Below are 14702 nucleotides of genomic sequence, written 5' to 3' on the forward strand. Positions count from 1 at the left end.
TTCTCCAAACAGGAAAACAGGGTGAGTCAGCCAACGACTCACTCAGCAAGCCTTTGCCCTAAGCTTACTGTGTGTGTGTGCCTGGCATTGGCCTGAACATTGGAGATACAAACCAATGATAATGATGATGATAATAATAAACAACCCAGCAACTCCCAAACAAACAAAATACAGTCTATGCTCTCAAGGAGGGTGTATTCTAGTAGAGGAGATAACATGTAAATATCCAGGTACATACAAGATATATAGATGTATTTGAAGGTAATATGAGACCCAGAGGAAGCCAAGGAGACTGAAAGGGTGGGGGGTGGGTGGGGAGGGACAGGGATGTCAGGGGAGTGTGTCTTGGGGGGGGGGCGGTAGAAATGCCTAACAGAGGAATTTATGTTTGGTCCTGGAGGTTATTGGTTAGTGGAAATCATCTTTCCCAGTCTGGGCAGGGGGACCCAGAACACTCCCTCACCATTTCCCTTTGTCCCATTCAGTGTTGTCAGGATTCATCTCCAGAGAAGAAGTTGAAGGTAGAGTGTGCCCCTTGGGAAGTAGCTGATGGGTCTTCATAGCCATCCCTACTGTCTACAGGGATGACTGCCTGCACGGGTTTGGAATTTCTGTTCTAGTTTGGAATCTTCCTCCCCCCCCACCCCCAAAATGTGCACTAACCCTTTTCCCTGCAGCCTAGAGTCAATATTTTTCCTCAGAGGGGTGTGGGAGGGAGAGGCTGAAGAGGGCTAGCCTAGAAGGGGTTCCTTCCATCATGTCCCCTTGGTCTCTCCTGCGAGTCTGTGATCTGTCCTTTGCTGGGTATACAAGAGGAACTGATGGGGGGGGGACGGTGGGCCCAGAGTTGCGAGGCATTTCTTAAATGTTGCCCCTCCCCTCACATGAGGGATGAGGACGGCATTACTGCAGATTGGGACCTTGAGCCCAGGGGAGGATGGAGAGGGGTGGTCTCAAGATCACTTCTTTTGGCTCTCATCAGCCACGCCTCCTATACAACCCAGGGATGTGACTCTCTGAGTAAGGGGTAGGCTAGGGCTTATGCCTAGGGGACCACCTCCCACATTTCTCATATCCTTATCCAGTTGGAGAAGAGATTGAGATGACACCCATGGTGTTTGCCAAGGGTCTTGCGGACTCAGGCTGCTGGGGGGACAAACTTTTTGGCCGACTGGTGAGTGGAGAGCTCCGTGGAAGAGGGCACGGACGTGGTCTTCGCAAGGCCTCCCAAGCCAAGGTCATCTATGGACTGGAGCCCATCTTTGAGTCAGGCCGAACTTGTGTCATCAAGGTCCCCAACCTACTTGTGTTTGGGTCCAGCAGTGAGAACGCTCTACTGGGGAGGAATTATGATGTCACCATCCAGGTACTAGGCCCCTTTGTTGCTGCTTCACAGTCCTAGGTCCTTAGCTGGTCTCCTCCCCATTCCCCAGCCCATCTTTCCACTGAGTTTGGGAGCTGCATAAGAAGGCTATGCTCCTAGAAAGAAATAGGGGAACAGTCTCAGCTTTTTGGGGGGGCATCCAAAGGCTTTTAGGATAGAGGTTGGGGAAAGTCATTGATGCATAAGATCTCCGAGATCGTGGGGGAACTTAGAAATTCATGTTGTCTAGTCTCCTGCCCAGTGTGCAAGTCTGCCATATTATATCCCCCAAAGATGGTGATCCACGTCATTGACATCTACCTCCCTCTGCCTGGCATCTTGCTTCGGGCTCTGGAGCTGGGCAAGTTTATCTCCAGGGCTTTGGTCATTTTTTTTCCTCTAGGGATGTAAGATCCAAAACATGACACGAGAGTACTGCAAGATCTTTGCGGCCGAGGCCCGAGCTGTCCCTGGTTTTGGGGAGGTTCCTGAGTAAGTTCTTCCCTTCTTTCTCTGCCTCTTGCTTCCTAGACCTTAGGATGCTCCTGAGGTCTAGGGATGTTGATTTACTTCTTAGTGATAGGCAGGTGTCCATATGATCTCATATGGTCAGAGTCCCCGTAAGGTAGAGATGAGCAAAGAACGTGGTTAGTTCTGTACAAAGTACTGTCTCGCATGCACCCATAGTAGAGCCTGAGTGTGTGCACTTATATGCACATGCATGATTCTGGCTTTGATTTTTCCTTCTGTCCCTTGATCCTCCCTTCTCCTCCCCCCATCACTTTGTCGCTCCCAATACCTCAAATAACAGATTAAAAAATTTAGGCATGGCAAGGTAAAGGGGCCTTGAAATAGGTTAGGGATGAGAACCCAGGAGGCTTCAGGTCCCATTTCCCAAATGCCCCATGGTTTCTCCTGCTTTGGATGTCATCATACAAAGGGTTTCTGCATGGAGGCCAGATTTAATGTTTCTACTCCCCTCATGTGTGGGTTTTAGATGGTATAACTCAATTTTAAGGTCAGCAGGGTGTGCCTAGCGCTGAGTTACATTCTAACCTAGTCAGGGGTCTCTTCTATCTTGCCTGTTACTCTCCTGTCTTGGTCCTTCACTGTAGTAACTGCGCATGGCCACAGAAGGTACCCAGGTCACCCAGTCCAGACTCTAATGAGCAACTACCAAAAAAACTCCTCATCTGGCTGGTCTGGGTGATCTGAGCTAACTGTGTCCATCATCACCCCCGTCTCCAGCTTCAAATTTCTGGAACTCTCCAGCAATAATAATAATAGTGCCTGTAACAGCAGCATTTATGTAATGCTTCAAGATTTGCAACAGATTTTGTAAACATTATCTCATTTTATCATCACAATAACCCTGGGAAGTAGGTAAGTTTATTAGCCCCATTTTACAGATGAGGAGACTGAGACAAATGGGAAGTTAAGTAACTCGCTCAGGGTCACATTGCTAGTGATTGTCAAGTCTTCCTGACTCCAGTTTCAGCACTCTGTCTATAGCTGTCTTCTTCATAGATTGGCCAGAAAATGGGGGGGAACATGGTTTATGCATGGGGGGCATTCTGACTGGAGTTATTTAGGGACCTGTGGTAGCCAGTGAGTTCCCTCTCCCAGAAAGTTCCCCATCTATAAGTTTCTGGAATCCTAGAAGGAACTTCTTTGTAAGGTCCCAGAATCAAGGCAGGGCTAGGTAGAGTTGGGGGCTTTCTTGGGCTTGAGTGCCATGCTCATGGGCAAGGTGGGACTGTGTTTAGGATCATCCCACTGTACTTGATCTACCGGCCAGCAAACAGCATCCCATATGCCACTCTGGAGGAGTATCTGGGGAGGCCCTTGGAGCCGTACTGTACTCGTGATTGGGAGAGCGGCGGCACCCAGGCAGCCCCTGTCACCTCTGAGGCTGCCCAGAAGTGTCGGACCTTCCAGCACTGGTTATATCAGTGGACAAATGGCAGCTTTCTGGTCACAGACCTTGCAGGTATGAGGGCTTGGGGGATGGGGGAGTGGCAGGGGACTGAAGAGGCCCAAATGGGATCATGTTTGTCCTCATGGGGGATTCTGGGAGGTAGTGAGGCTTCCTGTAGGAGGTTGTACTTGAGATGAACTTTGAAAGGACTCTAAGTGGTAAAGGGGAAGAAGGAGTGCTTTTTAGGTATGGGAGATAGCCAGTGCAAAAGCATGGAGACGAGAGATAGAGGAACATTAAAAAGGGTAGGCTGGTTTGGCTGGAAGTTGGAATTATGTCAGTCAGTCAACAAGTATTTATTAAATACTTATTATGGGTCAACTCTGTGCTGAGTGCTGGGGATACAAGGAAAGAAAAAAAAAACATGCTCCCTTTAATGTGAAATAAGCCTGGAACCAGGCTGTGAAAAGGGCTTTTCATACTAAGCTGAAGAGTTTGTGTCTTATACCAGAGGCACATGGGAGCCATTGAAGCTTCTTGAGCAGGAGGGATGTTGAAGGCAGGCTTGTCCTTTAGAGATTCACTAGTTGTCCATTACAAAGATAAGTTCCTTGAATCAATTTCCCAAAGTACTGTGGCATTGGCTTCCTTTATCCTTGGTAACCATTATAGCGATTTATGAAGTTCAAGAAAAAGGTATATATTATGTCAGTTGTTAGACTGTATTATTGTGCGGAAAAGAATTTCTGACTTTCCGAGAGGTTCATAGGGTCACCTTGGCATTTCCCCATGTAACCGACATGGGTGTGTGGGACAGGAATCAATTAATCCATAAACATTTATTAATGCCAGGTGCTTTGCTAAGTGCTGGGGATACAAATGGAGGCAAAAGACAGTCGTCATCCTTGAGGAGTTCATAATCTCACAATCTCAGCTTTATGATATATTCATTGACCTTCCTCCAGATAGTTCTCATAGCATAGTGCCCGGCACATAGTAGGTGCTTATTGACTAAACGCCTCATTGCTGTTTTCCCTCTGACTTTGTGTCTATGAATGAGCTGAACCAGCAGTAAGGAGGTGGGGAGGCTCTTGTGCCTTTTTCTCCTCTGCTTTTAAAACCAGCTCTCAGGAAAGGCTCTGATAAACTTATTATTATTAATATTACGTGACTATGCTAATGCTAATGATTCTCCCCTCTCCACTGGGACATGGAGACGACCCTGTCGTTGAGGGCCATATCAGCAGAACACAGGTGCTAGCTACCAGGCTTTCCCTCCTTATAGTGCCTCTGAACATGAGCCCCAGCATGGATTGCGTACCTGGCTTCTGTGGAGCAGTCTCATCACCAGGAGGATGATGCTGGAATGAATCGATTCCTTAGCAACAACAGCTCATAGACATAGACCTTAGATGGTAAATCTAGGGTTTGCATAGAGGAGTCGCAACCTGCATTGGTGAGGGGAGTACCTACAACCCTGATGAAATCTTGTGTCTTAGAGGTGCTGAGGTAGCAGTAATAACAACGATAATAATCAAGTTGTAGCTAACAGTTCCAGGATCTCACAGTTAGAAGGAAGGTGAGCAGTGGGGCATCTAGCCCAGCCCGTACCTGAGCAGGAACCCCCTCCCCTGTAGCTTACATTTTATGTAATACTTTACTATTGTAAGTGTTTTCATATACCTTCTGGGAGGTGGTGTGACATTGTGGGAAAAGCACTGGCCTTAGAGTCAGCGGGCCTGGGTTTGAATTCTGCCATTTAACCTGTGTGACTTTGGGCAAAGCTACTCCCACTCCCACTGTCTAAGCCCTCTCATCGTCTCAAATGAACTACAATTCAGGGGCTCTTAACTTTTCTATATGTCACAGACCCTTCGCAGGTCTGGTGAAGGTTAGAGACTCCTCCCAATGCTTTCTAAATACACAAAACAAGAAAAAATTCTATTGAAATCAAGTTCATGAACACCCGGGAAATCTATCTGCAGACTCCTTAGCTCGTTGGAAATGACTCCCCATGAATCCTCACTTAATAGAACAGCTAGCATTTATACAGGGCTGCGAGGTCTGCAAAGCACTTTACAGTGTTCATCGCCCTCGAGCCTCACAGTGGTTCTGTGAGGGATGGGATCACTCACGTTTTATCCACATTTTAGAGATGAGGACACAGGGGATAAGTTAAAATGTTCAGCATCACTTAACCGAGGGAGGATGTGAACCCAGGGCAGTAGCAGTAGTAGCGGCAGCAGCAGCAATAGTATGTATATATGTATGTGCATATGTATATGTATGTATATATGTATACACACATAGAGTCAATTCAACAAATATTTCTAGCACGGCCACTATACACAAAATCCCAGGTGAGGGAGCTTCCTCCCCCAATGCAGATCAGCACCTTGTCTTCGATTTATAATCTTAGAGAGTTGTCTGAACCCTGACAGGTTGGCTTATCCAAGTTTAAACAGCTGGTACTCATCAGAGGTGTGATTTGAACCCATGTCTTCCAGGTTTCAAAACTAGCTCTTTACTCATTGTGCCATATGGCCTCTCTTTGTGCTGTATATAGTACATATAAAAGCACTTTTAAAAAACATTTATTTAATATATTTAATTTTCAGCATTGATTTTCACAAAAGTTTGAATTACAAATTTTTTCCCCATTTCTACCCTCCCCCCACTCCAAGATGGCATATGTGCTGGTTGCCCTGTTCCCTAGTCAGCCCTCCCTTCTGTCACTCCACTCCCCTCCCATCCCCCTTTCCCTTCTTCTCTTGTAGGGCAAGATAAATTTCCATGCCTCATTGCCTGTGTATCTTATTTCTTAGTTGCATGCAAAAACTTTTTTTTTTGTTGTTGTTTTTGAACATCTGTTTTTAAAACTTCGAGTTCCAAATTCTCTCCCCTCTTCCCTCCCCATGAACCCTCCCTAAGAAGGCAAGCAATTCAACATAGGCCACATGCATATCATTATGTAAAACCCTTCCATAATACTCATGTTGTGAAAGATTAACTATATTTTGCTCCTTCCTAACCTATCCCCCTTTATTGAATTTTTTCCCTTGACCCTGTCCCTTTTCGAAAGTGTTTGTTTTTGATTACCTCCTCTCCCCATCTGCCCTCCCTTCTATCATCCCCCCTTTTTTATCTTCTTCCTCCTGCTTTCCTGTGGGGTAAGATACCCAATTGAGTGTGTATGGTATTCCCTCCTCAGGTCAAATCCAATGAGAGCAAGATTTACTCATTCCCCCTCACCTGCCCCCTCTTCCCTTCCTACAGAACCATTTTTTCTTGCCACTTTTATGTGAGATAATTTACCCCCATTCTATCTCTCCCTTTCTCCATCTCTCAATATATTCCTCTCTTATCCCTTAAATTGATTTTATTTTTTTAGATATCATCCCTTCATATTCAACTCACCCTGTGCCCTTTGTGTGCATATATATATATATATATATACATACACACATAGACACACATATATGTATATATATGTATACACGTATATATGTATGCGTATTCCTTTCAGCTACTATGATATTGAGGTCTCATGAATCATACACATCATCTTTCTATGTAGGAATGTAAACAAAACAGTTCAACTTTAGTAAGTCCCTTATGATTTCTCTTTCTTGTTTACCTTTTCATGCTTCTCTTGATTCTCGTGTTTGAAAGTCAAATTTTCTATTCAGCTCTGGTCTTTTCACTGAGAAAGCTTGAAAGTCCTCTATTTTATTGAAAATCCATGTTTTGCCTTGGAGCATGATACCCAGTTTTGCTGGGTAGGTGATTCTTGATTTTAATCCCAGCTCCATTGATCTCCGGAATATCGTATTCCAAGCCCTTCGGTCCCTTAATGTGGAAGCTGCAAGATCCTGTGTTATCCTGATTGTTTTTCCACAATATTCAAATTGTTTCTTTCTGGCTGCTTGCAGTATTTTCTCCTTGACCTGGGAGCTCTGGAATTTGGTGACAATGTTCCTAGGAGTTTTCTTTTTGGGATCTATTTGAGGAGGCGATCTGTGGATTCTTTCAATTTCTATTTTACCCTCTGGCTCTAGAATATGAGGACAATTCTCCTTGATAATTTCTTGAAAGATGATATCTAGGCTCTTTTTTTGATCATGGCTTTCAGGTAGTCCAATAATTTTTAAATTATCTCTCCTGGATCTATTTTCTAGGTCAGTGGTTTTTCCAATGAGATATTCGACATTGTCTTCCATTTTTTCATTCCTTTGGTTCTGTTTTAAAATATCTTCATTTCTCATCAAGTCACTAGCTTCCACTTGCTCCAGTCTCATTTTTAAGGTAGTATTTTCTTCAGTGGTCTTTTGGACCTCCTTGTCCATTTGGCTAATTCTGCCTTTCAAGGCATTCTTCTCCTCCTTGGCTTTTTGGAGCTCTTTTGCCATTTGAGTTAGTCTATTTTTTAAGGTGTTGTTTTCTTCAATTTTTTTTAAGTATTTTTTTTTGGTCTCCTTTAGCAAGTCATTGACTTGTTTTTCATGGTTTTCTTGCATCATTCTCATTTCTCATCCCAATTTTTCCTCTACTTCTCCAACTTGCTTTTCCAACTCCTTTTTGAGCTCTTCCATGGCCTGAGACGAGTTCATGTTTTTCTTGGAGGCTTTTGGTGTAAGCTCTTGCACTTTGTTGACTTCTTCAGGCCATATGTTTTGGTCTTCTTTGTCACTAAAGAAAGATTCCAAAGTCTGAGACTGAATCTGGGTGTGCCTGGCCATGTTCCCAGCCAACTAACTTGACCCTTGAGTTTTTCGTCAGGGTATGACTGCTTGTAGAGCAAAGAGTACTTTGTTTCAAGCTTGAGGGGATGTGCTGTTGATTTCATAGCTATTTCTATATAGCCAGCTCTGCCACACCAGCACTCGTCCTTCCTCAAGAGCCACCAACCCGGACCTGACACAAATCTTCAGCAGGCTCTTCACTCCTGCTCTTATCCGCCACTTAATTCCTCCCACCACGTGGGCCTGGGGCCGGAAGCAGCTGCAGTTCTGTAGCTGCACCTCCCCCGCTGCCCCTGGGGTGGTGGCCGAACCCCTAACTCTGTCCCCAGCAGCTTTTCCCACTAACCTTCTCTGTTGTCTTTGGTGTTTGTGGGTTGAGAAGTCTGGTAACTGCCACAGCTCACTGATTCAGGGTGCTAGGGCCTGTCCTGCCTGGCTCCTGGTCTGGCTGGTCCTGCTGCCTCCCACGCTGCGCTCTGCTCCCCTCCACTCCGTGTGCGATAGACCTCATCCAGCGACCATCCAGGCTGTCCTAGGCTGGATCCCTACTTCCTTATGCTATTTTGTGGGTTCTGCAGTTCTAGAATTTGTTCAGAGCCATTTTTTATAGGTTTTTGGAGGGACACGGTGGGGAGCTCAGGCAAGTCCCTGCTTTCCAGCCGCCATCTTGGCTCCACCCCTGGAAGTCTATAAAAGCACTTTGAAACAAAACAAGCACTTATTAAATTATTAATAAATTATTAAATTAATTAGTAAATTAATAAGCTAAATAAATCAGACCAACAACCATTTATTTTAGTGAATAATAAATGGCACTATGTGCCAGGCTTTTTTGCTAAGACCTAGAGTACAAAGCAAGGCAAACATAGTTCCTGCCCTCAGGAAACTTAACTTCTAATGGAGGAGGAGGAGGAAGAGGAGGGGGATCATCATTTATTAAGCACCTATTATGTATAGGCACTGTGCTGGGCACTTTTACAAATACTGGCAAAGAATAACATAAATACAAGGTACAATCAGAGTAAGTTGGAGGTAATTTCTGAGGGAAGGTTCTAGCATTCAGGGAGTATATACACACACATATAAAATGTTATATATGCATATGTATATGTGTGCATTTATGTGTGTGTATACATACACATATAAACACACACATATACTACACTGATGAAATTACAGATCCAGACCATAGGAATAATAAAACATATTTTGTTGTGTATTATATCCAAATTAATAATAATAATTTGATTATTTCAGTCAGGACCTGTGATTTCATCAGTTCAGGGAACTCAGTGAAAATTTCTTCCACTGATGCAGTACGTGTATATGTGTATGCATATATGTATATCTATATGTATACATGTCATGCTATCTCTGCTACATACAATGCATATAAAAGAGTTTTGAAAATGGCAAAATGTTATAGGTAAACCAATATATACACATATGCATATATACACACATACGTACATACATACAAACACACGTACCCTCTCAAAGCTAGTACCTTCCTTCTGAGATACCTCCAATTTACTCTGTATCTACCTTCTATCTACATCATCACTTGCCAGTATTTATAAAAGTACCTAACAGTGCCTGGTAACTTGTCTATAATTTATATGGTTTTAACTCTCTGGGGTCACTAAGAAATGAATAGCTTGCCCACGGGTCACATAGCCAGTTTATTTCAGAGTTAAGACTTGAATCCAGATGCTCTTGACTTCAAGGTTACCCTCTATCAATTGTTCGGATTGTTGATTGTTAGAGTAATTACTGACCACCCTGGAGAAACTGGCTGCCACCTATCGCCCAGATGAGGCTAGCTTCCTGAGCTTATCGCCTGCTGTAGAATAGTCGGTTTCCAGACTTGGTGAGGTCATTGGAAATCTTGCTGGATGACCACTTAGTAGAACTCTGGCAAAGGTATGGGTCAGAGACGGATGCTGGAGTCCCTTCTGTAGCTGAGATTCTATGACTCTGTAACCTGGCCTAGAACCTTCCATCTCCATTCCCAGATTGATGGAAAAGGAATCAAAGGGAAAGAAGTGGCATTGCCCTGAATGCAGTGGGAGGGGACTTTTTCAGAGCTGGACTCCCACTTATGGCTCTCAAACATTCTGCCCTTTTCTAGGTGTTGATTGGAAGATGACGGATGTGCAGATTGCCACCAAACTTAGAGGGTAAGTGGTTCTTAGGACCTGAGCAGCTGCTGTGTTGGCCTCTAGGGCCTGTGCTCTTCCCTCCCCTTAGGACTACCCCTCCCCCTCCTCTAGTGTTGGAGATCTAAACGTCCATCTTTTTCTTTATCCCTGAGAGAATGTGGCTTGTGGATGGGCTACACCAAGGGTGGGGAACCTGCGGAACGAATCTTTGTTCTGTGAAGCTTGAATTCAGTCAAAGGGCCTCACTTGAGGACCGAGAGGCCCACATGTGGCCTTGAGGCCACAGGTTCTCCACCCCTGGGCTACACTGTAACATCTTGGGGATCACTGAATTCTCTTTGCCCCAAATCCTCTCTACCCTGCTTCATTTCCTCTTTCCCCAAGTGTGAGTAATGAGTTTCCCTGCCTGAGATTTATAATGTGGACTCCTGGGGATTAGTGATCCCCAACCTCTGGACCATGCTGCCCAGTAAGACATGACCTCAGTCAGGGAATCTGCCAGTTTCTAACAGGGCAAGATCGCCTATCAGCCACAGCTAGATGTCACAAGGAAGCTGGGCACCAAGGTAGTAGTGGCAAGCATCACGTAACCCCACTTCTCCTGGATGACTGGGTGATCAGTTCCAGGTTAGACAGGTGAAGGCCGTCTGCTGTGGTTGCAGTTCTAAGCCCTAGGGCTAATGGTCATCCCAGGGCTGGGGGTGGAGGTCACAGAGAGTGGACAAGAATTATCCAGGGCCCCAGTTTTTGCTCTGTTTGGCTACAGGTACCAAGGTCTCAAGGAGAGCTGCTTTCCGGGCCTCCTTGAGCAGTTCGTCGTTTCTCATCAATGCAACACCCACTGTGAGATGCTGGGGCTGAAGTCTCTCAAGAGCCTTGAGACTCTTTACCCCGTGGCCAAGGGCAAGGGCTCCAAGAGCCCCTCCTCGGGCAGGAAAGCCCCATCATCCACTCAGTTGAGCCCCCAGCTTCAGAAGAAAGGTCATCCCAGCCCCCAGGGATCCCGGAAAAGCACCTCAAGCTTGAAGGCCGTCCCTAGGTCCCCTGAGACTGCTGATACACAGCCAAATAGCCAACCTGCTGCCCAGGAAAGGGGCTCCAAGGCTCAGGGCATGTGATAATCACTTCTGGAGGCTGGAGGGCCTCCGTCCAGATTAAAGACCAACCAGCAAACAGTTCAAACCAGACAGTAAATATCCTAAGAGGGAAGTGGAAAGAATGGGTGGGTGTAGCCCCTGTTGCAGGAGTGCCCTACCCCATATTTAAGAGGCCTCTTTGTTCTCTAGCCTCAGAGTGACAGGACCCACAGTGTAGAAAGCTGTGTCAGGGTCTCATTGGGGTACCTGGGACCTCACGGAAGGATGCAGGGATCAGTTGGCATGTTTTGTGCCAATCTCCGTTTCATTCATTTGAGGCCTCAGTGCACGTCTAAGTATGGAGCCCACAGTCTCTCTCCAGGCTTAGTGGACAGAAAGGGAGATAGGTCAAACCCTTGGCACGGCATAATGCCTGGGGCTTATGTGCTCTGAGAGCGCCACAGTGCTGGGTGTCAGGGGCCTCACACGTGGTGCCCTCCACGACGTTTACAGTTGCTCTTGGCTCAAGGGCCCCTCTGCATCCCTAGGCCAGATGCTCACATTGCCCTCATCATAGCCAGATTCTGAAGTGTGTGTTGTTTTTCTGACTGCTCTGGGCAGAGGCCTTCCCATTTCAATATTGCTTGGCACTGAACCCTTGACATTAACCAAAGCTACTTGACCCTGTTTGTGGGGAGTGGATTGGTATTCTATTTGCTGGCAACCACTGACCCCAGGATCTGTTCACCTGCTAGACACTTTGCCTCCTGTGGCCTAGCTCCACCTTCAACTAACCTGCCTCAGTGCTCAGGGAAGAAGAAGCATGACCCTATCCAGAGTTTCTTCCCTAGCACCCCAGCCTGTTTGTGTTGTGAGTTATAACAATGAAGGGCATTCACTTTCCTGCTTTCCCCTAGTCCCTCTTTATTCCTGATTCCCTTTCTCCCTAGGGGCTTCCTACTTGCTCTTCCTCGGGCTGAGTCTTTTTCTAGGTCTGCTCTGGCTGTTCTTTGCTGAGAGGTGGGGTCCAGACTCCACCCTGGCTTGAGGGAAATTGCTGACTGCTTGTTTCTCACATCTTGTTCTCTTTCTCAAGTTTGATCTGGGCTCCTGGGGCCATGGGACCCTACCCAGTGGGATTGAGAGGGGGCATTGGCAGCTGTGGCACATGGGCTGGTGCTTGGTTCAGGAGGTCTGGGGTCCCACTCTGAGAGAGAGAATTTGGAGCCAGGGTGATTCTTAGCTATTCTTGCATAGTCAGTGCCTGAGGGTTGGGTTTAAAGTAATTTTCTGCTCAGGGTAGAATGTGTGTTGGGTGACGGGGGTAGGCAGGGTGGGAGGAAGAGGCCAACCAAGCTCTGGGGTTCTAGATATATGTGTCTGGGCTCTCAGATTGAGACCTGGGCTCCTGGGGGACAAGTAGTAGCCCCCTGATCCATTTCTCTGATTCTGGATTTCTCTCTATGAGCTCCAAAAGAAACCACAGCCCTAGGCTGAGGAGCTCAGCACAGCTCCTCCTTCCTGAGTATCTCTTGTTCCACGTGTCCTGGGATGGGTACACCTTACATGGGGACAGGGGCTTGCATGCTCCACTTGGAATGCAATAAAGGCAATGAGTGCTTGTCCATTTGGTTTCTCTTTCTTTAGTCATGGATGCTTCTTCTGATCAAGCAGTTAGCATTTACTAAGCGTGGGCTGTATGCCAGGCCCTGGGCTAGGTGCTGGGGATACAAAGTGCCTTATGGCAGTCCCTGCCCGTAAGGAGCTTGGATTCCAATGGGGTTGTCATCTCTTGGATTTCTGGGCACCTGTGGCATTGGACAGATCAGAAAATAAATCAGTCCCAGATCTCAAGTCCTATTTTTAAAAACTAATTTATTTATTTTTAGTTTTCAACATTCACTTTTATAAAATTTTGAGTTCCAAATTCTTTCTCCTCCCTCCTCTCCCTCCTCCCCAAGATGGCGTGCAATCCGATATGGGCCATACATATATGATCATATCAAACATATTTCCACATTAGTCTTGTTGTGAAAGAAGAATCAGAACAAGAGGGGAAAACTACAAGAGAGAAAAAAACAAAAAAGGGAGAAAATAGTCTGCTTCAATCTGCATTCAGACTCCATAGTTCCTTCTGTCGATGTGGATAGCATTTTCCATCATGAGTCCCCTGGAATTGTCCTAGATCACAGCATTGCTCAGAAGAGCTAAGTCTAACAGAGTAGGTCATCAAACAATGTTGCTATCAAGTCCTGTCAAGTCCTGTTTTTTAAAAAATAAGTTCTTGTTGGCTGATGTCTTTTGTTTTTTACATCAGCATAGTTTCCCCCATCATCCTTCCCCCTCCCAGAGAGCCATCCCATATAACAAATAGTATTTTTAAAAGGAAAAAAGAAGAGGAAAAAATCAGGCCAATTCATACATTGAAAAAATCTGAAAACATGTGCTGTGTAACACCTGTGGACCTCCCACCTCCACAACGGGGTGGAGGGTTTGGGGGTTATATTGCCAATGCTATATTCACAGCGGCTGCTATGAATATGGAGGTACATCTCTAGGTTTGAATCGCAAAATATAACAGGCCCTCTTCCTCAAAGACAAAAGAAATCAAGGCATTTATTCAGATACCAGAAAGCCAGATCCACCATAATAACAAAGAAGTGTGTACACATTACCAATGCATCCCCAAGCCTTTCCTCCATCAGGCCTCCCCACAAACAAATTCCCTTAGGCAAAATCACTCCCTTTCTCACTCTGGCTAGCTGCTCTCTCTCTCTGTCTCTCTCTCTGTCTCTCTCTCTCTCTGTCTCTCTCTCTCTCTTTCTACTCTTCCTCCTCCTCCTCCTCCTCCTCCTCCTCCTCCTCCTTCTTCTCCTTCTTCTTCTTCTTCTTCTTCTTCTTCTTCTTCTTCTTCTTCTTCTTCTTCTTCTTCTTCTTCTTCTTCTTCTTCTTCTTCTTCTTCTTCTTCTTCTTCTTCTTCTTCTCTCTCTCTTTCTCTCCCTCCCTCCTCTTTCCTCTTTCTCCTCTCTCTCTGCCTCCTCTCTCTGTCTCTGTCTCTGTCTGTCTCTCTCTCTCAGCCTCCGAGCTCTGCTTCACTCTTAGTTCCTGCTCCACCTGTTTGGCAAGCTCCTCCCCCAACAGGGTCCATATGACTCAGACTTCTTTGTGACTCAGTCTCAAACCAGGTCACATAGGCCTATTAATGGATAGGAAAGCTCTTCCCGTTCTATTACCAGTACAGCGGTGGACTCTCATACTTCTTTCTCAAGTCCTGTTATTCCCTTAGCACACTACACATTTCAAACCCACTGAGGCAGATAGAGTAGAAGCTGGCTTCATGCATTTTGTAATCACCAGCCGTCTGCTAGCTCTTCTCACTTCTGGTCCAGAAGAAGCCTGTGGTGATGGGGAGAGGAGCAGAGCTAGGGGCCTCTCAGAAAG

The 14702-nt window shown here is 45.8% G+C and overlaps 1 protein-coding gene across 2 annotated transcripts in view; it reads left to right on the forward strand.

The window, feature by feature from the left end:
- Nucleotides 1-12888, forward strand: part of ALPK3 (alpha kinase 3) — a 45361-nt gene extending 32473 nt beyond the window's left edge. For both annotated transcript variants that reach the window (XM_036737024.1, XM_036737025.1), the window contains 6 exons: nt 486-521; nt 1086-1366; nt 1767-1855; nt 3130-3353; nt 10155-10203; nt 10952-12888. In XM_036737024.1, coding sequence (XP_036592919.1) covers nt 486-521; nt 1086-1366; nt 1767-1855; nt 3130-3353; nt 10155-10203; nt 10952-11303 — 1031 coding nt within the window. In that variant the 3' untranslated portion in view covers nt 11304-12888. The remainder of the gene's footprint in view (nt 1-485; nt 522-1085; nt 1367-1766; nt 1856-3129; nt 3354-10154; nt 10204-10951) is intronic.
- The last annotated feature ends 1814 nt before the right edge of the window (nt 12889-14702 follow it).

The sequence above is a fragment of the Trichosurus vulpecula genome, chromosome 8 (assembly GCF_011100635.1).
Source record: "Trichosurus vulpecula isolate mTriVul1 chromosome 8, mTriVul1.pri, whole genome shotgun sequence".
NCBI classification, from domain to species: Eukaryota; Metazoa; Chordata; class Mammalia; order Diprotodontia; family Phalangeridae; genus Trichosurus; species Trichosurus vulpecula.